Source organism: Myotis brandtii, unplaced genomic scaffold (genome assembly GCF_000412655.1).
Source record: "Myotis brandtii unplaced genomic scaffold, ASM41265v1 scaffold131, whole genome shotgun sequence".
Lineage (NCBI taxonomy): Eukaryota > Metazoa > Chordata > Mammalia > Chiroptera > Vespertilionidae > Myotis > Myotis brandtii.
Genome location: NW_005354632.1, coordinates 3,085,813 through 3,109,306, shown reverse-complemented (window position 1 = coordinate 3,109,306; position 23,494 = coordinate 3,085,813). Strand labels below are relative to the sequence as shown.

Genomic DNA, 23,494 nt, shown 5'->3' with positions numbered 1-23,494 from the left:
CATAACTTTGATATGCCCTGGGCAACCAAACACTTCATGTGACTCGCTTTATTGCGATACTCACTTTACTGCAGCAGTCAGGAACTGAACCTGCAATAGTTCTGAGGTATGCCTGTACTTTTGCTGAAAATATTCTTAAAATAATAATCTATAATAATAAAAGCATAATATGCTAATTAGACTGGACGTGCTTCCGAACGTCCTTCTTTCCAGACAAAGCCGCAGCGGGGGCCGCGGTGGGCAGGGGCCAGGGCCAAGGCCCTTGCATGAATTTCGTGCATCGGGCCTCTAGTAATAATTATAAAGTGGCAAAGATATAGAACAAAAAGTATTAGGTAAGGTCTATAGCTCAACACCACAAACACAGGTTCACTGTAAGCAGAGCCGACATCTGCTGTTGGTCATGGTTTTGTGCCTGTTATGGAAGCAGATGATTATAAAGGCTGGGCTGAGAGGAGGAAGGTAAAATTGAATTTAGCAAGCAGCATACACTGTCCTATATTAGTAAGCCTGTCAAGAGTGTTTGCATTAAAGAAAAAATCAGAATATACTGTGAATATACTTGAATGGATTCAAAGTGGATGCATTCTTCAGTATTGATAAGCCTGGATCTAACATTATTCTTTGGCCAAAATGATCTCATTTTGATAGTTGATTTTTCGGAAGAGCTTTAAGATTGGGGTAGGTAATTTAGACCTTTGATAAAAATCACATGAACGTAAAAACTGAAACCGAGAGAAGTTCAGTTTCTGCTTGGATAAAAGAATTGGAGAATTAGGAAGCAAACAATTTTATTTAGGAAATTGAATTATAAGATTTTAGATTTATATTCATAACCTTTACAATGAAATATGGTTTAGAAGGGAATTAATCAGTGGCCATGTTGGGCCATATTTTAATGTTTTTTTATTGTTGGAATGACTGATTTTTTTTTTAATCCTGTTCTCCCTAAGTCCATACATGAAATCCTAGCTTTTCAAAAAAGAGACATAAAATTAATTACAATGTACTCTCCAAAACCATCAGCTAGAACAGGGGTCCTCAAACTTTTTAAACAGGGGGCCAGTTCACTGTCCCTCAGACCATTGGAGGGCCGGACTATAGTTTAAAAAAAAACTATGAACGAATTCCTATGCACACTGCACATATCTTATTTTGAAGTAAAAAAACAAAACGGGAACAAATACAATATTTGTATTTGCATGTGGCCCGCGGGCCGTAGTTTGAGGACCCCTGAGCTAGAACATTCATTTAAGTGTACCTGTTGGGAGCATGAGCTTTCAACTCAGGCAGACCTCAGTTTGAGCTCTGCCATTAGTGGTTGTGTGTGAGCTTAGACCAGTTTCTTACCCTGTAAGCAGTACCTGTACATTTGTATGGTCAGCGTGAGGATTAAATGAGAGAGCAAATGCTCATCAAGGTGCTCAGAGCTTGTTCACTGTGAGTTATTATTAGAACATAGGTTTTAAAGTCCATCCATTTAGGAACAAGGCACATTCCATAAAGCACACTGTCTTCCCTAATACTGTAATATGCTGTCCTTTGTAAGAAAGATGAAGCTTTCAATCTTTGTTAATCGACGGGGCTTGCATGTTAGCTTGTTTTTCTTACAGGAATTGATGGCTTTGAGTTGATCCATCCCCACCCCCACAACCAAAAGCATGTCTTTAGAGACAGCTGGCAGGGTTAAGGGTGCACTCTGGGGCATGAAACAGATGTTATGTTATATTCCCCTGTTTCTCTCTTTATAGTGAAAACAGGAAATACAGGGACAGTGTGGAAGCTTTTTAGAATGGATTTTTCCCATTGATTTCTTTATTTCTCTGTTTGATTTGGCATATTGTTATATTTTGTTTTTTAAACAGCTTTATTGAGGTATAACTGATATACAATAAGCTGCATATATTTAATGTATACAGATTGATGTTTTGATATATGTATTCCCCATGGATCTGTTACTATAATCAAGATGATGAACAAATCCATCACTCAGCATAATCATTCTGACATCCATCCTTGTTGTTGTATTAATACTGTAGTTCATTCCTTTCATTGCTGAGTAGTAGTCCAGTATGTGGATGTATCACAGTGTGTTTTATCTGTTCATCTATCAATGAACATTTTTACTGCTTCAATTTGAGACTATTAAATATACAGCTGCTATGGACATTCATATACCAGGCTCTGTATGGACATGTGCTTTCATTTCTTATGGATAAAGACCTAGGAGTGGAATGGCTCTACTGTATGGGAGGTGCATGTTTAACTTTTTAAGAAACTGCAAACTGTTTTCCAAAGTGGATATACCCTTTCACATTCCCACTAGCATGTACTAGTACAGTGGTTCTCAACCTTCTGGCCCTTTAAATACAGTTCCTCATATTGTGACCCAACCATAAAATTATTTTCATTGCTACTTCATAACTGTAATGTTGCTACTGTTATGAATCGTAATGTAAATATCTGATATGCAGGATGGTCTTAGGCGACCCCGTGAAAGGGTCGTTCGACCGCCAAAGGGGTCGCGACCCACAGGTTGAGAACTGCTGTACTAGTATAAGAGTTCCAGTTGCTCCACATCTTCACCAACACTGGGTATAGCCAGTCTTTTTATTTTAGCCTCTCTAATCTATATAATAAAAGTCTAAGCGACCGTTACAGCAAAATGACCTGAACGACCAGTCGCAGTGATGTGCACTGACCACTAGGGGGCAGATGCTCAACGCAGGAGCTACCCCCTGGTGGTCAATGTGCTCCCACAGAGGGAACGCCACTCAGCCAGAAGCCGGGTTCACAGCTGGCGAGTGCAGCAGCGGTGGCGGGAGCCTTTCCCACCTCTGTGGCAGCACTAAGGAGCAGCAAGCCCAGCAGTCAGGAGCAGCAAGCAGGTGGGTGGTAAGGAGCAAGTGGTCCCAGACTATGAGAGGGATGTCCACCTGCTGGCTGAGGGGACCACCCCCCCAGTGCAGGAATTTCATGCACCAGGCCTCTAGTCTATATATATAAAAGCCCAAACAACCATTTGACTGGTAGCTATGATGCGCACTGACTACCAGGGGGCAGATGCTCCGACTGGTAGCTTAGCTTGCTGCTGGGGTCCAGCCGATTGGGACTGGGCAAGACGGGCCGGACATGCCCTGGAGCCCTCCTGCGGACCCTGCCCGGCCCCAATCATACACTGGTGCAAGGGACCCCACTGGTGCATGAACTTGTGCACCAGGCCTCTAGTAGTTATATAATATTTCATTGCAGTTTTAATTTGCAGTTCCCTACTAAAGATGTTGAGCATCTTTTCATGTACTTCTTTGCCATCTGTGTTGTCCTTTTTGCTGAAGTATTTGTTCAAATCTTTTGCCCATTTTTTAAATTGATTCACTTGTTGTCTCATTAAGATTTAAGCATGTCTTCTATATCTGAATGCACGTTCTTCATTAGATATATGCCTTTCCTCCCAGTCTGTGGCTTGTCCTTTCATTCTCAACTGTATCTTTTTGAAAAGCATAAGGTTTTCCCTTTAATGAAGTCCAATTTATCAATATTTCTTTTTTGGATTTTGCTTTTAGTATCAGGTGTAAGAAATCTTTACCTAAACCAAGGTCAGAAAGGTTTTCTCCTGTTATCTTCTATAATTTTATAGCTTTTACTTTTATACTTCAGTCTATGATCAGCTTCCATGAATTTTGTTACATGGTACATGTGGATTAAAATCCTCTTATTTATTTACTTTTTGCATATGGATATCCGATTGTTCTAGCACCATTTGTTGAAAAGACTGTCTTCCTCTATGGAACAGCCGTGGCACCGTTGGCACAATCAGTGTCTCATGTTTGTGGGTTTATTTTTGGAATCACTGTTCTGTTCCATTGATCTATTTGTCTACCGCAATATCCTAATTACTGTGGCCTTATAGTAAGTCTTAATCAGGTAGTGTTAAGCCTCCAACTTGTGTTGTTTTAAATTTATCGATTTGAGAGAAACATTGATTTGTTGTTCTGCTTATTTATGCATTGATTGGTTGGTTCTTGTGTGTGCCCTGACGGGGGATCAGGGCAACCTGGCCTTGGTGTTTGGGGACAACCCTCTAATAAACTGAGCCGGCCAGGGAAAGTTGTGTTGTTTTTAAAGTTGTTTTGGTTGTTCGTGGTCCTTGGTGTTTCCATATAAATTTTAGAATCAGCTTGCCCATTGCATGTTGTCTCCCTTTTTGTTTTTTTTCCTAGGGGCAACTAGAAATAACTTCTGATTAATCCCACATCACAAGGCTAACACATGCAAGAGAGACACAATAGGAGGAAGTCAAAGGAACAGGAATAAGCTGTTTCCCTTTTCTATTTGTTTTAGTTTCGGGCTGAATGAATGCAGTGAAACCCCCCACTGCTGTCATCTCGTGAACCTTCCCCAGCTGCAGAGCGCGTTGTGTGCTCTCAGTAGGTAGCACTTTACAAGCAGAACGCCTCCTTTCTTTCCTCAAAGGCATGTCCCTTACATGAGAAATTTGCTTATTCTTCTGGCACCTTGAACCCCTAAATGTCACCATTTGTAATGTGAAAGGTGATGTGATAAAACGGTGTATAGCAAGTAACTGATATCAGACAATTATTGATTTCAGAGAGGAGAGATAGAAGCATCAATGATGAGAGAGAACCATTGATCAGCTGCCTTCTGCACCCCCCACACTGGGGATCAAGTTAGAAACTCAGGCATTTGCCCTGACCAGGAACCAAACCGTGACCTTCTGATTCATGGGTCGATGCTCAACCACTGAGCCGCACCAGCTGAGCCACGCGGGTCCTCTCTATTCATTCTACCCCGTCTCCACATAGCCCCGCACCCTCCTCTACCCCACTAACTTCTTACTCCTGCTTACTCAATAAACTTCTCAATGTGAACTTCTCCTCCTCAGCCAAGCTAGGGACCCCATTCCCAGGATCTTACATTTGAGCATCTGGTTTCCTGCCATGTGTCTTCGTAATAGCAGGCTGTGTTTGTAATGGAAAAATCTTGCTTGAAAGACGTTTGAGAGTTCAGACCCACCCCACAATTACACATCTCCTTCCTAGAATCCCCTGAAAGAGGAAGATGTCCTTTCCCATTTTATTTAGTGATCTCTTCTTCAATAGTTTAATCTTGGAGTTAGTTTCTGCAGTTACCACACAGTGAGCAGAAGAGCCTGCGCACATCATTCGTGAATGAGGTTTTTCAAGGTCACAGTTACTTCCAGTATCACACACAGTTAGTCTGCAGGCTGGGTCTCTATATATACTTCAGAGCCGGTTTGGGGTTGTGTGCCCTCTCAACCTCATGGTGTTTCCTGTTATTCATTAAATCGCTGATAGTCCCATTTATCTGCCAGAACCCGCCCACTTCCAGGGCTGGCCTTTTCCTTCCCTTTCCTTGTAAGTGTAAGGTCTGAGCCTTAGAAAGTTCTGACCAAACAAACTGTACTTGGTGTTCCTTTAAACATTAATGATATTGTTTAGAAAACATTTAACAAGCAAAGGCAACTTGTTTATTTCTGCCGTTAGGTCTTAAACTTGTCTGGCAAATTGTCAGCTCCTTAAAAGCAGAGGATGAAATCTTACTTTAGTCAGATCTGTGTCCCCAGATCATCGCCTACATCATTTAGCATATTTGGTCCCCAGCAGAGTAAGTGTTCAATGAAAGCATCCAAAGCACATGCCCTGTGAAGCACCCATAGTCCAGAAAATTCCCCGACTTCAGCAGTGCTATCTAACCCTAATAACACAGAGTTTTGTTTGTTTGTTGTGTTTTGTATATTTGATATCAGGCTGAAGTTCTGGTTGGTAGACTTTTATCACATTAGTTAGTTGAAAATAAAATAATTATACTGATTCTTTGTTACTTTTAGTTTTTACATATTTATTATAGCTTAAACTGTTTAAACTCATAGATTCAGGAGTCAGACTTTTGGGTTCTTCATTCTATTCTAGTGTTTTTCAAACTTATTTGACAGGGACACCATGAAAAATAGACCTTATATTGTAACCCAAGGGACACACACACACACACACCCCTGTATCTTGTGCCAAAAGAAGTCTTTCTCGAAAGGTCTTTTTTCAGTGCTCTGCGATGTTTTCTATTTCATTTTTAACCTACTGATTGAGATGAACTAAATTGAAGTTCATTCCTACAGAGTCCTGGGGGAATACCTGTCTATGTATTGCTCATTCAGCTAACATATTCAGTACTTACTATATACCATTTACTGTTCTCCACTTAACTAACTGGCTTTGTAACCTTGGGAAAGCCACAAGTTAATGTTCAGTTTCTTCTATGACATGCAGATAGAGTGATGCCTACCTCCAGGGAATACTGTAGGTTAGGTTAGATTAGAGGCGTAACAGTCGGGTACTCTGATTGACAGGCAATACGCGCTCCACTGTCGGTGCCTCCTGTGTTGTTTCTGCTGTTCTTATCATGACTAAAATAATTTTGGTTTGAACTTCCCATGTTTCTGGAATATATATATATTACATATAGCTTATATTACATATAACTTAATTTTCCCATTAGTGCTTACTATGTATTTTTATAGTTTTTAACTAGAGATATAATTTAGATACAGCGTAATGCAGCGGTCGCCAACCAGTGGTCCATGAGGTCCAAAAGATTGGCGACCGCTGGAGTAATGTACAGATCTTAAGTGGTCAGTTTAATAAACTTTGACAAATGCATACATCCATTTGACCTACACCCCTATAAAGACAGAAACATTCTCATTCTCATCATACCAAAAAGTAATCCTGTGCCCCTTCCTAGTCAGTTGTCTCCCTAGCCCCAGAGGCAACCACTATTCTGATTTTTTCACCATTGATTAGTTTTGCCTGTTAGGACACAATCACACAGAATGTATTCTTTTATATCTGGCTTTTTGGTTTTGTCTTGTTCGGTATAATAATTTTAAGGTTCATCATTATTGTTTTCAAGTTCATCAGTAACTCATTCCTTTTCATTGCTGAATAGTATTCTATTGTATGAATGCATCACATTTGTTCTATTGATTGATATTTAATTGTTTCCATTGGAACTAGTATGAGTAAAGCTGCTACGGATAATTGTGTAAAAGTCTTTTTGTGAATATATGTTTTCATTTCTTTGGGATAAATACTTAGAGGTGGAATTTCAGAAAGGCATTTTTCTAACTTTATGAGAAACTTCCAGATTAATTTCCAACGTAGTTACACCATTTATACTCCCACCAGCACTGTGTGAGTGTTCTAGTTGTTCCATATGCTCTCCAACATTTGATGTTGTCAACCTTTAGATTTTAGCTTTTCTCGTGTCTTATTACTGTTTTAATTTATACCTCCCTGTCACCAGTGAGGTGAGCACTCTGCCATGTGCTTTTTAGCCATTCCTATTTTATCCGCAGGTCTGTGATCCATCCCTGTTTTTTGTGTATGTTTCAAGGCAGGTGTCAACTCTCATTTTAAGAGATATATGATCTCCTGAACAAGAGGGATTAGGATCTAATGTATCATTTAAAATTATACTTAAAATCCTTGATTTATGTTCAGAGCATTTATTTATTCAGGACTAGTTGAATCCCTTCACACATTTTTTCCTCACCTGAAGAAGTTGTAGACTCAGGCCAGAAAATATAAATAATTTGCTTTAACCACATGTATAGGAATAGCCCCCCAAAACCTTCACACATTTATTTCCATTTTACCAGAAACTTTCATAGGACTCTGGAATTTGAATGTTGACGCAGCTACATTATGCTGTTTACCCATGTTCTTTTTCTATCAACAAGCAGCTCACCAGCTAGAAGTACCCCCCTGAAGCTATTTGTACTAAACTTCCAAAGAATTTAGTGCACTTGAGTCAAATACTAATAAATGATCATCCCTCCTTATGTAAATAATTGCTTTTATAAATATCTGTGGATGCCAACTGACTCCAGAAGTAATCTTTGAAGTGCATTCTATCCAGAGTCAGTTTGCTGAATGTATGAATTGCTGTTACCTTAAATGATTATACAAGTAAACCATAGATTTTACTAATAGCATAATAAAATATTGACCTCACAAAAAAGATGAGAGTAAGGAGAGGCTGAGACATCAGGAAAAAGACCGAAAAGTAAATATCAACTAAGTGTCTCGGGCTTCAGACATAATACAGGATACAGGAGGAAGAAAGAGGTGTGACAAGTGCTTTTCAGGTTGCTTACAATTTAGGCAGGAAGGAAAAAGATAAATGGGAAATGTTCAATCAATGCAAGAGATAAATACGAATTGACCACATGGACCCAGTTGGTTAGAGTGTCATCCCAATACTCCAAGGCTGCAGATTCGATCCCCGATCAGGGCATATGCAAGAATCAACCAATGAATGCATAAGTGGAACAGCATAAATAAGTGGAACAACAAATCTCTCTCTCTTTCTCTCAAAATCAATAAATAATTCTTTAAAATTTTTACTTTTAAAAAAAGTAAGAGGTTAATTTTCTATAAGAGTATAGATAATATTGGGAAGGAGAGAGGAGGTGACTGCTTCATGTGTCTTTTTGAAGTTGGTCATAAAAGCTGAAAGTTTTGGAGAGCAAGCATGACAGACGCTCTGGGTATTGTGTGGCTTATGTTAAGCTCTCAGTAGTGGTGTTTCATTCAGCCTGGGACAGTAAAAATAAATGAGTATAGATGACTAGTATGCCTTGTCTGCTGTAGTAATATCCTGTATAATTGAATCTGTCTAACCAGCCGATTATTTTCCTGTTGTCTGAAATTACAGAGCATTATGTTTTCTGACAATGTAGGAATTTCTGTGCAATTAAAGTGTATGTTATTGTTGAAATGAAAATAATGAAATTACAAGAAATTGATTCGTTTCAGCTGTATTACTGAATTCCTCCCCCCAAAAGGCAAATCAAGATCATTTATATATTTTTTATAAAATAGCTGAAATACCATTAAAGTATTAAACCTCAACCTTGACAGTTTTTCTTAAATTTTCACCTGAGATATAAATAGTGGTAGCATGGCCCAGCCAATGTGGCTCAGTGGAGGTCATGATTCGATTCCCTGTTAGAGCGCATGCCCAGGTTGCAGGCTCCATCCCCAATGTGAGGCGTGCAGGAGGAAGCCAATCAATGATTCTCTCTCATCATTGATGTTTCTATCTCCCTCTCCCTTCCTCTCTGAAATCGATAAAAATATATTTAGATGATAGATAGATAGATAGATAGATAGATAGATAGATAGATAGATAGAAGCATATTGAGTCACTCACCTTGTGGCAGCCAGCCTCCAAGTTGGCCCCCAGTGACCCCACCTCCTAATAGTCCCACCTTTATATATGGGTCCTCTCACATTTACCAGGGTCGGTCTGTGTGACCGATGAATACATCAGAAGTGATGGGATATCACTTTAAGATTGTTATAAACGACACTGGGACTTCCATCTTGATGTGTCTGTCTGTCTGTCTCTCGCATCACTTGCGCTGTGGGAAGCAGCACATGCGAGGAACCAAGGCCTGTGCCTACAGCCATGTGAGTAAGCTTGGAAATGGACCCACCAGCCCCAGCCCACCTGATGAGGTAGTGCTGGCCAACAGCTTGACTGCAACCTCCTGAGACACAGCCAGAACCACCCAGCCCAGCCCCTCCCAGGTTCCTGACCTTCAGAAACTATGAAATAAAAACAGTGTTTACTGTTTAAGCTGCTAAGTTTTGGGGTCATTGTTATGCAGGAATAGATGACCAATACACACCTCCACTAAAGCTCTTCTTTCATTCTTCAAATCTTAACATCTATTTTTTATTATTGTCATTGTTATTAGTTGTGCTATTACTAGTAAACCTGTCATCCATACAATTCGCCTGATTGAGGCATTAAATTGACTGAAAAATACTATATTCTGTCTCCCATTTTCCAATCCAGTGTTTGGTATAATAAATATAGGCCTCAAATTCACTGTTCCCATATGAGAATGTATTTAAATGAAGAGTTTTGTGACAAGGAGCCTTTTTAAAATTATTCCGCAGATTCTTTTCATTTATGTGCAAAGCCACCAATTTTGTACAACTTGTAATTACTATGCAAGTGGTTATGGAATTACTGTGAAACTTCAAGAGAAAACAGACAGCTTAACAACTGTTCTCAGAAGTCTGAGGCTCACCAAACAGGCTCCTTGTCCATTACTCGTAGCTCGGTGGTGCTTATTAATTATACAGGATAATAACAGTGCGGGCTTTAAAAAGTCATATTTTTAAGGATTAGTTAACTACTTACTCAAACCTGAGAGACGGCTTCTCAGCAGATCTAATGTCAAGGTCATGAGCTGTCCCCCAGCTCCTGCTCTCATCCCTCTTCTCCATGGTGTTCTGACAAGGAAAAGGTCACAAAACACGCAGGTTTACAAGGTTTCTTTGCAGGGAGGGGTTGCCCTATGAAACCAGTGTCAGTACCAGTAATCATTCCTTTGATTCCTTTGCCATCGCTAATCAGACAGAAATGGTAACCATGAATAAAAAGGGTGACGGAAAAGTGGAATTTCAACCTCTTAAAGAGTTTTTTTTCCCTCTTACTTCCTTTGTCCAAGTATTTTTCTAACCATGGATTTGCCTTCGGACATGAATAGCTGTAAATCGATACTTTCCTTAAATCCTTGGTTATCAATCTCATCTTTTTATACTTGAAAATAAAGAAACAAGTGTTCTTGGTGGAAGGAAAACGCTGATGAGTCCCATGTTGTTTGACTGAAACCCTGGCCAATGTGGCTCAGTTAGTTGGAGTGTCGTCCCCTACACTGAAAGGTCGCAGGGCACACACCCAGGCTGTGGATTCGATCCCCCGTCAGGGACAGTGCAAGAAGCAACTGATAGATGTTTCTCTCTCTCTCTCTCATCGAAATTTCTCTCTCTCTCTCTCTCTCTCTCTCTCTCTCTCTCTCTCCCTCTCTTCCTAAAATCAATTAAAAAATAAAACATTTTTTTAAATGTGTGCCCTTAAAATGTTTTTAAACAAAATGTAACTGAAAATTAGCTTTTTTGTTTTACTCTCACCATGATTTTGCAGTATAATAATAATAAATAAAAATAGGCAGTTCAGGAATTGGTCTTGTCTTTCTCCATTCTGAATGGACTAGAGCTTATTTTGAAATTTTACTGAAAATTTCCTTTTTTATTTGGAACTGGAAAAAAATCAGGTCCCTCCCCTGTTTAATTCACATGCACATACGCATACGCGCACACACAGCAGAGCAAAGAAGATGGCTATCAGGAACAAATGGAGTTCCCTTTTCCTACTTACAGTATACAGATCTTATCCAGAGACTCCAATAATGTCATCTTTTTGCCAAGACAGAAGTAAAACCCAGTGCTTCTAACTGCACTGAACACCTGCCACCTGATACCAACACAAGTGAGTAGCATAGGCTGTGTGTGATTCCTGGGTCTTGAACTTGAACAGTTTAAGGGAAAAGGAAGCATCAGATTTTCAGCACTGAAACATACTTCTGTGTTAAAGAAGCCCCATGCTTTATTTTATTTAGGGTTTCTTTTTTGTTTGTTTGTTGTAAGCATAGCCATTGAATTGTGAATTCCTCTTTCAAATGGGTTCCTATTTGTGGATGGTGGTTATAAGAAAATATAGCCCCTGATGAAATAATTTTTAAATTGATACGTGACAGTAATTTTCTTAACTAGATTTCATTTGAAAGCTTACATTATATGGTACTTTGCTGTGGTTTTTGAGAAAGTTTTCTCAGTGCTATATTAACACTTTTTGTAAAATGTCTTGGGAAACTTTTAATGTCTGGAGTAAAGTAATTGCTAGTGTCACTCTGTCTGCCGGCACATACTATATGCTGCTCCTACGCAGGACTTCAGTCCTTCCTAGCAGAGAGCAGAGAAGCGGAAGCCTGAGAATATCTTTCCACTCCCTTCCTGACCCTTAGACCCGACTGGACACCAGCCTGCATTCCCTGCTGACCTCTCATCCTCAGAGCTCACCACCCCCGAAGGGGGCGGATGGGGGTGGAAGGTAGCAGCTGAGCAGAGACTAGAAGAGGGAGTGGAATTTGGCAGCAGGTAGAAGGGATTTGTCTGCACCTATGGTTGTAAGTGCCTCTGCCCTCTTGACCCACCAACTGAGTGAAGTTCTGTATGTAAAAATCACAGATAGTCCTAGATTATAATTCAAGAACATTTTTAGCATGCTTTACTTATCTACAGCCACCTTGATAGGTCTCCAGATATGTAAACTCACAAAATTTCATGCTTAGCATATTTTAGAAATACAAGTGCTATAACTCAGAAAAGACCAGATTCGCCTGTGGGGGATATAAGCCTCACAAGCAGAAGCCATGAGTGTGGAGGTTAAGGACACAAACTTTAGAGCCAGGTGCGTGGGGTTAAATTCCAGTCTGACCACTTGCTAGATAAGTAACCTGGACCAGGTTACCTGACCTCTCCTAATAGTTTTCTCAGCTGCAAAGTGGAGATGATGTCACTACCTAAGAGGGTTGTAAAACTTAAATAAGTTAATGTTAATATAAATGCTTAGATCACGTCTAATACGTAGTTAGCTCTGTAAAAGTATTTGTTCTCATTAATATCATACTGTGCCCCCATTCTGATGTCATTTCTACATGTAGATGGCTCCATCGGATCTGGAGCCAACAGGTTCTCTTCATACTAACCCGTCACCTTTCATGTATAACTACTAGCAAATCCCTTTCCTCAGTAATTTTAAAAAGCAAAATGCAATGTTTTCTCTTCCCAGGCACAACACAGAGATACTTTCATTGAAGAACGCTATGGAAAATATAACATCAGCGATCCTTTAATGGCTCTACAGAGAGACTTTGAAACACTGAAGGAGAAAAACGATGGCGAAAAGCAGCCGGTCTGCACAAACCCACTGTCGATTCTCAAGGTGGTGATGAAGCAGTGTAAGAACATGCAGGAACGGATGCTGTCCCAGCTGGCTGCTGCCGAGAGCAGGCACCGCAAGGTGGGCTCGCCCGGGTGACGTGGGCTGCGTAAGCTCTTGGGGAGACTGTATCAATAATGCCTGATACTGCGTGTCAGCTGCCAGTTCTCACAGTAATTCAACCGGAGGTTCCCCAGGTCTCAGAAAGCCCCTTAGCTCACCGTGGAGCCAGGAGGTAGGAAGGAAAACCAGGCTGTTGCACATGTTAAGTTTGGGGAGTGTGCCAGACACGTCCAAGACAGCATTCCTTCTTGCTAGGGCACTCCAAACACTTGGCATGTTTTTTCAGCTCTCGATCATTCAAACTTTGGCAACAAACTGGGGTGTAACCAAGCTTGTAGCTGAACGGAGCATCCTGTTTGCTTACTTATGTGATAAATAGAAAGATTAACAGGTATTTGGGGAATGAGCAAGCGAGAGAGAATTTACCTTACTATAAGCCATTAAATTATTTTCATTTATTTCTAGTGTTGAGTTTCATTGCATTTTATTTCTCATGAAACCATAAACAGTACCTAGGGTTGTTTACCTTAAAACTGTTCTACCCTAGTAAGAAAGTGTGTGTGCGTGTATGTGTGTGTGTGTGTGTGTGTGAGTGTGTGTGTGTGTGTGTGTGTGTGTGTGTGTGTGTGTGTGTGTGTGTGTGTGTGTGTGTGTGTGTGTGTGTGTGTGTAGGCCTATAGCCCTAGTTCGGAAGGCAAACCTGTGCTTTCCTCATCTCATTGGAATTCGAGTGCTTATGATGTTATTCCCATTCTTGTCATTTACTGCTCAGATGTGGCCTGTAAAACATGCTTGGCTAGAATCTGCATTTTTTTTAACCATTGGTTTAGATTTATACCAACAGGGAGGACATCCGTGCAATTAATAGGAAGCAACTTATTCTGAAAAACTGAGTTAGCAGCTGCAGCTTGCTGGACCTTAGCTTACTTTTATGGTTACCTGCATTCAGGAGCCATCTGCTTAAAACACGTGACAAATTGCTTAGACTCAGGTCTCGCCCATGGGTTTTCTGCCCCTTCAGAGTCCAAATGAAAGGCCAGAGTGAGGGTTCTCAACGATGGATGGGCCTCAGATGGTTCATGGTCCCCCTAAAAATACACAGAATGCCAAAAGCTTATGCATTCTCATAGAAAATGAAAACTTCCCCATATCTTTCATTGAATTCTCAGTTGTCCAAGACCCAGGAAAGTTTAACCTCTGGTCTACTGAAATAACCTGAAGACATTTATGCCCCAACTTAAAAGGTGTCGATGGGTTTGAGTTAGTTGCTCTAAAGCAGGGGTGGGGAACATTCGCCCGCATATAAGGCACAAGAAATCATTTGGTCTGGCCCAGCCAAAGCAACCACAGGCAGGACACGAAATTCAATAAATCTAGGAGCTTTTTTCATAGCAACATAAAGTTATATTAAGTGAATTATATTAAATCAATGGTATTATAAATATCCAAATGGCCTTAGCAGAAAAGAGTTTCCCTACCTCTGCTTTAAAGTGTGTGTGTGTGTGTGTGTGTGTGTGTGTGTGTGTGTGTGTGTCTGTCTGTCTGTTGGGGGGGGGCGGTTGTTTAGAGATACATAATCCTCTAAGAAAATCTCACAGCATCCTTGTTTGGGAGGCAGGCCTTTTCCCACTTCAGACAGGAAGTAACTGACGCTGAATGCCTGGCTGGCTTTCAAGCCCACAGAAGGGGTACTTAGTATAGGGGTGACTTGTGGCTCTGGGTGATTAGGGAAAGGAAGAGGTTAGAAATAATTCCAAATTCCTTAAGACTGTATTTCAGTGTAAGAGTCTTTGAATGTTATCTATTTTAAACCAATTGCCTATCTAATCTTATGTGTTTTATCAGAGTAGAACACTGAATTTGTTGGACATCATGTAGTACCTAGAGCAGTGGTTCTCAACCTTCCTAATGCTGCGACCCTTTAATACAGTTCCTCATGTTGTGCTGACCCCCAACCATAAAATTATTTTCGTTGCTACTTCATAACTGTAATTTTGCTACTGTTATGAATCAAAATGTAAATATCTGATATGCAGGATGTATTTTCATTGTTACAAATTGAACATAATTAAAGCATAGTGATTAATCACAAAAACTATGTAACTATATATGTGTTTTCCGATGGTCTTAGGTGACCCCTGTGAAAGGGTTGTTCGACCCCCAAAGGGGTCACGACCCACAGGTTGAGAGCCGCTGACCTAGAGGCTTCTAATGAGGGTGCTTATAGTCCCAGTTTGCCCGAGGGAGTCCATTTTCTGCCCATCACCTTGGCATGCCCCCTTTGACTCTGAGAAGCGCTGTTTGAGCAGTGAATTACATGGTTACTCTGCTTATTATGAAATAGATTCCCTAGTCCACCTCTTCCCAGTCCTGCTCCTCAACATTCAGACTGCCACTTTTTCTAATAACCACTTATTTTGGTAGGTAACTTCCATATTTCTAAATAATATACGGCTCTTCACTTTATCAGTTTTAGACACTTCCTTACTTCCTTTTATTATAGATGTGGAGTTCATTATCTTACACCCCACCTCCCTTTTCTCTCCACCCTTACTTACCACCTTCCCCAAACAAACATAACCCCCTTTCCTCACCCCATTCTCCGTCACATCTGCTCTTCCCGAGCCCTGAGCCTGTCCATTCTGTGTCTCAGAGGATAAACCCTGGCTCAGGCCTGGCAGCAGATGCCTGGCTGCCAACATTCTATGTCTCAGAATAAAGGTGAGGCACAAAGAACTGTTCTGGGAAATACAGACTCTGAGGCAGGCCCCTTATTTTCTGTCCGACATCACCCCTCTCCTCTGCAGTCCCCGCCCCCTCCAGGCTCCTTAGGCAAAGCAGCTTCCTCGCCATTCTAAAGTAGTTACCCTCCTCCCGCCTCTCTCTCTTCCACGTGTCATTTAAATTCCTTGTCTGCTGACGTCACTGTGCTCCTCGGTCGCCCTGACTGGGGCTGTCTGTCTGACTCTGGACTGTCTTAGGTGCTTCACTGGATAGGCACTAGTATTCATTGTATTATAAGTGTGATCCCTTGATATTTGGAAATGACTTTTTTTAATTCTTTAAAGGTGATCCTAGACCTTGAGGAGGAAAGGCAAAGGCACGCCCAGGACACAGCAGAGGGAGATGACGTCACCTACATGCTGGAGAAGGAGAGAGAGAGGCTGACCCAACAGGTAATTCGGTGGAGGGCTTCGCGCAGCATCTGCCGGGAATAGCATTTCTCAGAGACGGTTCGGCCAGGTGTAAATTGGTGTTGCTCAAGAAAAAGGACCTTGCCCTGACTGGTTTGGCTCAGTGGTTAGAGCGTCGGCCTGCGGACTGAAAGGTCCCAGGTTCGATTCTGGTCAAGGGCATGTACCTTGGTTGTGGGCATATCCCCAGTAGGAGGTGTGCAGGAGGCAGCTGATCGATGTTTCTCTCTCATCGATGTTTCTAACTCTCTATCTCTCTCCCTTCCTCTCTGTAAAAAATCAATAAAATATATATTAAAAAAGAAAAAGAAAAAGGGCCTTGTAGACAAACAAGTCCGGGAATGACTGGATTAAACAAAGTTAAGCAGGTTTCTAACTTCAATTTCTCAGACCCTCTAGTATGCCAATGCACACTGAGTCTGCAGGAAAAAGACAGGGTATTCTGTGTCGAGCATCTGTGTTTTCATAAACTCTTTTCTTGATATAGATCACTGACTGTGAGGCTGTTGTTCCCTAGAATGCACTTTGGGGAACACTAATGTCAAACACTGACTTTTTCTGAATTAGGACTCCCAGTAGAAACACATTTTATTTGTGATTTTTTTTTAAATCCTTACTGGAGGATATTTTTTTTCCCATTGGTCTTTAGAGAGAGAGTGCAAGGAAGGGAGAAGGGGAAGAGAGAGAGAAATATCAATGTTAAAGAGACACATCGACTAGTTCCTCCCACATGGGCCCCAACTGGGATCGAACCTGCAACCGAAGTACATGCCCTTGGCTGGGAATCAAACCCGAGACCCTTTGGTCCATGGGTTGACACTCTAACCATTGAGCAACTGGCCAGGGCGAAACATTTTACATCACAGCCCAGTTATATACACACAGGCCTGAAACAAAAACATCATGAAATCATACATAATCCTTAAAATACACATGGATATTTTCTCTTCTATTTTATCTTTTAAAAGTTCTGGTTATGACTTACTCAATTGGTTTCCCCATCCATGAATGGGTCTCAACATTTGACAAATACTGACTAAAAGGGTTCCTTAACCCTTCCCTTTAAATGGGGTTGGGATAATGATTAAAACATTTGTATAAAAAGTATGATTTAAATGCAACTACTCGTATCTGCGTTTAAGCCCAGAAAGAGTTACTGCTGAAGCATTAGGTTTCTTCTCCAGCGGCTCTCATCACAGCCTCCTTCATGTGCTCTCTGTCCTCTGTCCTGATCCGCTGAACTCTCCACACCTGAAACACGATGGTGGCTCAGATTCCCACCAATAACCCTGAGGCTTCCCAAGAACTAGAGGTGCCTCCTAAGTCATCAAAGAGATTAAATTGTGCCCTGACACTTCAGAAATATCTGGTCTAAGCCAGCTGGTGTGGTTCAGTGGTTGAGTATCAACTATGAACCAGGAGGTCATGGTTCGATTCTCGATCAGGGCACATGCCCAGGTTGTGGGCTTGATCCCCAGTGGCAGGGGGAGTGCAGGAGGCAGCCAATCAGTGATTTTCACCATTGATGTTTCTATCTCTCCTTATCCCTCTCTGAAATCAATAAAAATATATTATAAAAAAAGAAATATCTGACCTAGGCACGTGACATGCATGTCATCCCGTGTGCAAGAAGAGCTAGCCCGGGCACTCTAGTTTACCTGTTCAGTGAATCTCTGTGTATTTTTACTCTAATCAAGATGTGTGGTGGTCTGTCTTCCTAGTTGGAATTTGAAAAGTCCCAAGTGAAGAAGTTTGAGAAAGAGCAGAAGAAGCTGTCGGGCCAGCTGGAGGAGGAGCGTGCCCGCCACAAGCAGCTCTCGTCCATGCTGGTGCTCGAGTGCAAGAAAGCCAGCAGCAAGGCGGCCGAGGAGGGCCAGCGGGCCGGGGAGCTGAGCCTGCAGCTGGAGAAGGAGAAGGGCCGGGTGGGTGCGCTGGAGGAAGCACTGGCGGCCGAGCGGAGGCGGGGCCTGCAGACGGAGGCCCGGGTGGAGAAGCAGCTGTCGGAGTTCGACATCGAAAGAGAACAACTGAGAGCAAAGCTGAACCGAGAAGAGAACCGGACCAAAACTCTGAAAGAGGAGATGGAAAGTTTGAAGAAGATCGTAAAGGATCTAGAAGCTTCTCACCAGCATAGTAGCTCTAATGAGCAATCAAAGAAGCCAGCGACCACGTCTAAAGGCACAGTGACTGAGCCTCCCAGGCTAGTGTCTGTATTCTGCCAGACGGAGGGTTTTCAGACAGAAAGAACCCATGGGAGCAGCGTAGCCAAGACAGCAACCACTGGGCTGCCCGGTCCCACCACTCCCAGTTACTGTTATGCAAAAGCCAATGGCCATTTTGAGCCAGAGATGCAAATGACCAAGGAGTCCGTTACAGGCAGCAGCGTGGAAAACCAGACGCCTCCACGAGAGAAGTCTGTGGGCTCGGCCCATGAGAAAGCCGTGGAGAATGGTGGGTGTGCCGGGGGAATCGAGAGCCCGGTCCCGGTGCCGAGTCAGCTGCCGTCCAGCAGTAGCTCACTGTCTCCCAGCAGCACCGCGTCCTCCTCCCTCACGTCCTCGCCTTGCTCATCACCAGTGCTAACTAAGCGCCTGTTGGGGTCCTCAGCCAGCAGCCCCGGCTACCAGTCATCCTACCAAGTAGGGATCAACCAGCGGTTCCATGCAGCTCGGCACAAATTCCAGTCCCAGGCAGATCAGGACCAGCAAGCCAGTGGTCTGCAGAGCCCTCCGTCCAGGGACCTGTCCCCCACCCTCATAGACAACTCCGCCGCCAAGCAGCTGGCCCGAAACACGGTCACTCAGGTGCTCTCCAGATTCACCAGCCAACAGGGGCCCATCAAGCCCGTCTCGCCCAACAGCTCTCCCTTCGGCACAGACTACCGAAACCTGGCCAGTGCTGCCAACCCAAGGGGTGACACCAGCCACTCACCTACTCCAGGCAAAGTGTCCAGCCCTCTGAGTCCCCTGTCTCCAGGGATCAAGTCCCCCACCATCCCCAGAGCTGAGAGAGGAAACCCTCCACCCATCCCACCCAAAAAACCTGGCCTCACGCCTTCTCCCTCCGCTACCGTGCCCCTGACCAAAACTCACTCCCAGGGGTCCTCTGGGACCGCCGCGGAGGACCTGGCGAGCAGCTGCTCTTCCAGTGCTGCCATGGCCAACGGCAAGGACGTTGAGATACTTCTGCCTCCCAGCAGCTAGTCCCTGAGGTGTCTGCACCGTTGACATTCCATCAGATCTTGTCCAAGAGCTCGGAGTCAGACCGTTGAGTCAGATCATGTTATTTATTTTGATAGTAGCTGAAACCATCTGTATAATACATTTAGGGTCTTTCACTTTTTTGTATTTTTTTAAGTAGAAACTGAGTAGTTTGGGTTTTTATGACGCACCTCTTTGTACTATAAAGCTAGAAGGGCACCTCAAAGACATCCCAAGCGCAGCAGTCACCGTGGTGGTGTGATGGAGGGAGCTGAGTGAGTAGCAGGTGGTGACTTGCTGTCTATTTTAGGACTAGAATCACTCGACACTCATTTTGAATTATGCAGAAGTGGTTCACGCAGATTTTTATTCCAGATGAACATGTTTTAAAAGTGCCTGAAATAAGACTGCCATATGAATGTGATTCTGCAGCAAAAACACGAAATGGCTCGTTTAATTGCAGAAAATTAGATCCTCTGTGAATCCTGAATGTTAAAAACAAGCACTGCTTTTAACCTTCTTTTACTGTTTTTGATACTACAAGCTGCATAAGTAGAGTGGGGATCCTAAGGTGGGTGTGAACTCGCCACCAACCGGAGCTTTTAGAGCCCCTGAGAAGCCCTCCTGAGCGTTAAGTAGCTGGGGCGCTGATTTTCTTGTGCTCTGGAAAAATTACGTCACTCCCAGTGTCCAGCATACATTCTTGAATAGAATGAAATCACATCTCCATTCAGAAAAATGTCTCCAGGCATCTACTGTTGGTAAGGAACTTCTGATTCCGATTGCTGTTACTTGAATAGGAACTGGTCACTCATTCTGTATAAAAGTTTTGCCACAGAATGAGATCTTTATTCTGTAATCAAAAAGCAATAATTTAAAATTCGCTCTTTGTAATATAAAACAAAATCATACAGGTTTTACCAAGCTGTTACTCTTATTCTCCACGCTGCCAGCACTTGGTGTCTGTCTGTGGAACCAATTACCTTTTGCCTAAATGGAAGTATCGCATATCTGTATAGACACACATCCCTTCATGCGTTTGACACATAAATATTGGTGTGATTATATCTTTGGAGTTTGCAATATCGCATAAAGGCTGAGTAGAAATGCATGTTAAGATTACCTACCAAAGCAACTAGATGGGTCTGGAACCCAGTCAATCAAAGGAGCAATGGTGTCCACAGGAGGTGGGGAAATTCCACATGAAGTCAGGTCTTCAGATTCATAAAAAGGCAGAGCCAGCCCTAGCCGGTTTGGCTCAGTGAATAGAGTGTCCGCCTGCGGACTGAAGGGTCCCAGGTTTGATTCCAGTCAAGGGCACATGCCCAGTTGTGGGCTCAATGCCCAGTCAGGGGCGTATAGGAGGCAGCCCATCAATGATTCTCTCCCATCATTGATGTTTCTAACTCTCCTTCTCCCTTCCTCTCTGAAATCAATAAAAATATTTTTTTAAAGGCAGAGCCAAACTACCCCTAGTGGCACAAAACTGAACGGGCCGTGTAAATGAGTGAGGTGGGTCACTCACCCCATGGTGGAAGAGCGGAGCAGTAGGAACCGAAGCACCTTGGATGCCCCAGCCCCGTTTAAAGGTCCCCTCCTGTTCCGTCCAGCAGCTTGTTGCCATGCAAGATGCTGGGCCAGGGTTACCAGCTCCTCAAATTTTATGAAATCCAAATTTTCATGAGAAACATCCTCATTTTTAAATATCAAGAACTGATTCAAAAACCGTTTAAACACTTCTGCAGCTGGGTTTAGCCCACAGCTTCCGAGTTGCAATCCCTTTCGTTCTAGAAACTTAAATTATTTCCATCATGGCAGGTGTGTGAGGACAAAGCCTCCAGACTTTCCAACCTGTAGGCCAGTACAGGAAACAAAGTCCATAGAGTATAATGAACATCTCCCTCTTCCAAACAAGACTGCCCACACCCAGCTCCGACGTGGTTATCTGATTGTGTCCACAGGGATGGGCGTCACAGGACATGGTGTCCTCACATACATTCTCGCTGACATCTACCCAGCAGCCCCTGACCTGCTGTCATTTAAGTCTGTTTCCTCTTAATCCAGTATGAGTTGATGGGCAGGTGATGGAAATTAATGTGTAACTCGAAGGGGAGCACATCGGTGTCTCCACAGCTTATGGTTTGATGAGGCCAATACTTAACAATTAAAAACGATTAATGCCCCAGAGAGTCTACCAGTGATGAAGGGAGTATCTTAAACTTCCCAAAGCAGTCATGCACTGAGCTTCATTCCCAGCGTAGCCAAATGATGGTGTTGATGATAAAATAGCCGAACTTTTTAAATTGAGGGGCGATAGTCCCAGAGTATTATTACCTCTCTTGCTTTAAATGGTAATCTTAAAGGTTGCATTGTGCTCTTCCTTTATTTTGGCATAGATATATAGAGAGAGATATTATGGGGAAGTTTATTTCTTAGGAAGTGCACTGAATAATGTATTTCTTTTACAGTGTAATATGGGGGTGGGGGAAATGAAAAAGAAATGTGTATTTTTGCTAGTTGCCTATCTTCTGAGATAAAAAGCACAATACTGCAATGGATCCAATAATCCAGTTAGGTATTATAGATTAGTATTTAAGTTTGCCGTAGATGGTGTGTGCTAAGTAAAAGTTCCATGATTCACAGTTTTGGTATTTAACCCATGTTGCAAAAGCTGTGTTACTGGTCAACAGATTATAATGATGTGCAACCCATAACACAGGCATTAACTAGTCACTAACATTTGTAAAGCAAATGCACCATGCAGAAATCTTCATCCATTTTTATAGCAGACTACATTAAAACAAGTTAAATCATACTGTCTGGGGGGAAATAGTCTTGTTTGTACAAAGTGAAGAATGTTGCCCAACAAGGGCCTGTTTTGTTCCGGGAAGAAGCAAGTGGTGTAGAGAGAGCATTCGTTCACGGCTTTAAAAAGCCAAATGAAGTCAGTGACCCATCCAGTTAGGCCCCAAAAGGAGCTGGAACATTGGTTTTCTTTAGAACTAGAGTTGGAGGAAGCCTTCCCAGTATCCAGTCTGTAATTGTTAAACCATTAGGAGACTCTGAACCTTTTGAGAATCTAAGAAAAGCTAGACTCTATCCCCAGAAAAAATGGATATATACAAATTTGGTTGATGATTTCACAGGATCCAGACCCTGAAACCATCCATGATTCGTGCCCTAACTTCAAAACACTGATCTTGTCCTGCCTCTTCTCACTTTACCAATGACTGATGCACCTCTTGTCTCCCAGTCCAGCGCTGCTGCTGCTGCTACTTTGTTAGTAAATGCGAGTTGTAGCCAGACAAAAGCACTTGAAAAGTCCCTTGATGTACAAAAGATGTTCAAACAGTGTGGATGTTTACATATCTTAAGTTTCCAGCATTTAAGCCAATTAATGATCATCTCAACAAACACTGGGCATATCTGGTTTCCCATAACAGCCTGTCAGCAATGCTGCCTGGTCAATTTGTGTGTGTGTGTGTGTGTGTGTGTGTGTGTGTGTGTGTGTGATTTATAAAGAGCGATTCTGGTGCTTAGTACTTGAAACAAAATTTCAAATATCTTTTGAAACACTGGATGTGGATTCTTACCCATGAGTCAGAGGTAGGCAATGAGCGTTGTCCCACAGGAGTCATTTTCATGTAATTACTATAAAACTACTTGAGAACCTATATCCAGCCATCTGCTCGTCCATCAATGGCCAATTCATTGCTAAAAGCAGAGAGAAAGGGTCGTGGTTCTCAGACTCTCTTGTGCTTCAGTATAACCTGGGAGCTGCTAAATGGGATTCCTGGGGGTGGGCCTAGGGACCAGTTGATGTGGGTCATCTCCTGAGAAATAGTGCGTCATAGCCCTCACCAGTTTACTTGCAAAAGCTGGTTCTTGCCTTTGACCTAAGGAGACGTCTTAAGCTCCTGAGTCTGGTTTGCCAGAAGGCATTTCAGAGTTAAGAGTGTCTAGTTGGGTTCCCAGCCGCGCTGATGATTTCACACGCACGTTGCCTTAGTAACCTTGACAAGGGTGCTGTGAGGTCACTGAGGACCGGAGATTTGTGCAAGCTTTAGTAAGGGACAGGGCAGCCTGGACTTCACCCCCAGGGCTTTGCTCTTTCCACTACCTGTGTTTCACTGATCCCAG

General features: G+C 42.5%; 2 protein-coding genes across 14 annotated transcripts in view; one reads left to right on the top strand and one right to left on the bottom strand.

The window, feature by feature from the left end:
* Positions 1-20,274, top strand: part of CTTNBP2NL (CTTNBP2 N-terminal like) — a 40,870-nt gene extending 20,596 nt beyond the window's left edge. For all 6 annotated transcript variants that reach the window (XM_014534595.1, XM_005859995.2, XM_005859997.2 and 3 more), the window contains 3 exons: positions 12,748-12,978; positions 16,029-16,136; positions 17,876-20,274. In XM_014534595.1, coding sequence (XP_014390081.1) covers positions 12,811-12,978; positions 16,029-16,136; positions 17,876-19,357 — 1,758 coding nt within the window. In that variant the 5' untranslated portion in view covers positions 12,748-12,810 and the 3' untranslated portion in view covers positions 19,358-20,274. The remainder of the gene's footprint in view (positions 1-12,747; positions 12,979-16,028; positions 16,137-17,875) is intronic.
* ST7L (suppression of tumorigenicity 7 like) overlaps positions 1-23,494 on the bottom strand; it is a 136,289-nt gene that overhangs the window by 14,487 nt on the left and 98,308 nt on the right. For 5 of the 8 annotated variants that reach the window (XM_014534585.1, XM_014534587.1, XM_014534589.1 and 2 more), the window contains 2 exons: positions 13,900-14,048; positions 10,255-10,346 (listed from right to left, as the gene is read on the bottom strand). In XM_014534585.1, coding sequence (XP_014390071.1) covers positions 10,255-10,346; positions 13,900-14,048 — 241 coding nt within the window. The remainder of the gene's footprint in view (positions 1-10,254; positions 10,347-13,899; positions 14,049-23,494) is intronic. The other 3 variants (XM_014534586.1, XM_005860001.2, XM_014534588.1) reach the window with 3 other exon arrangements.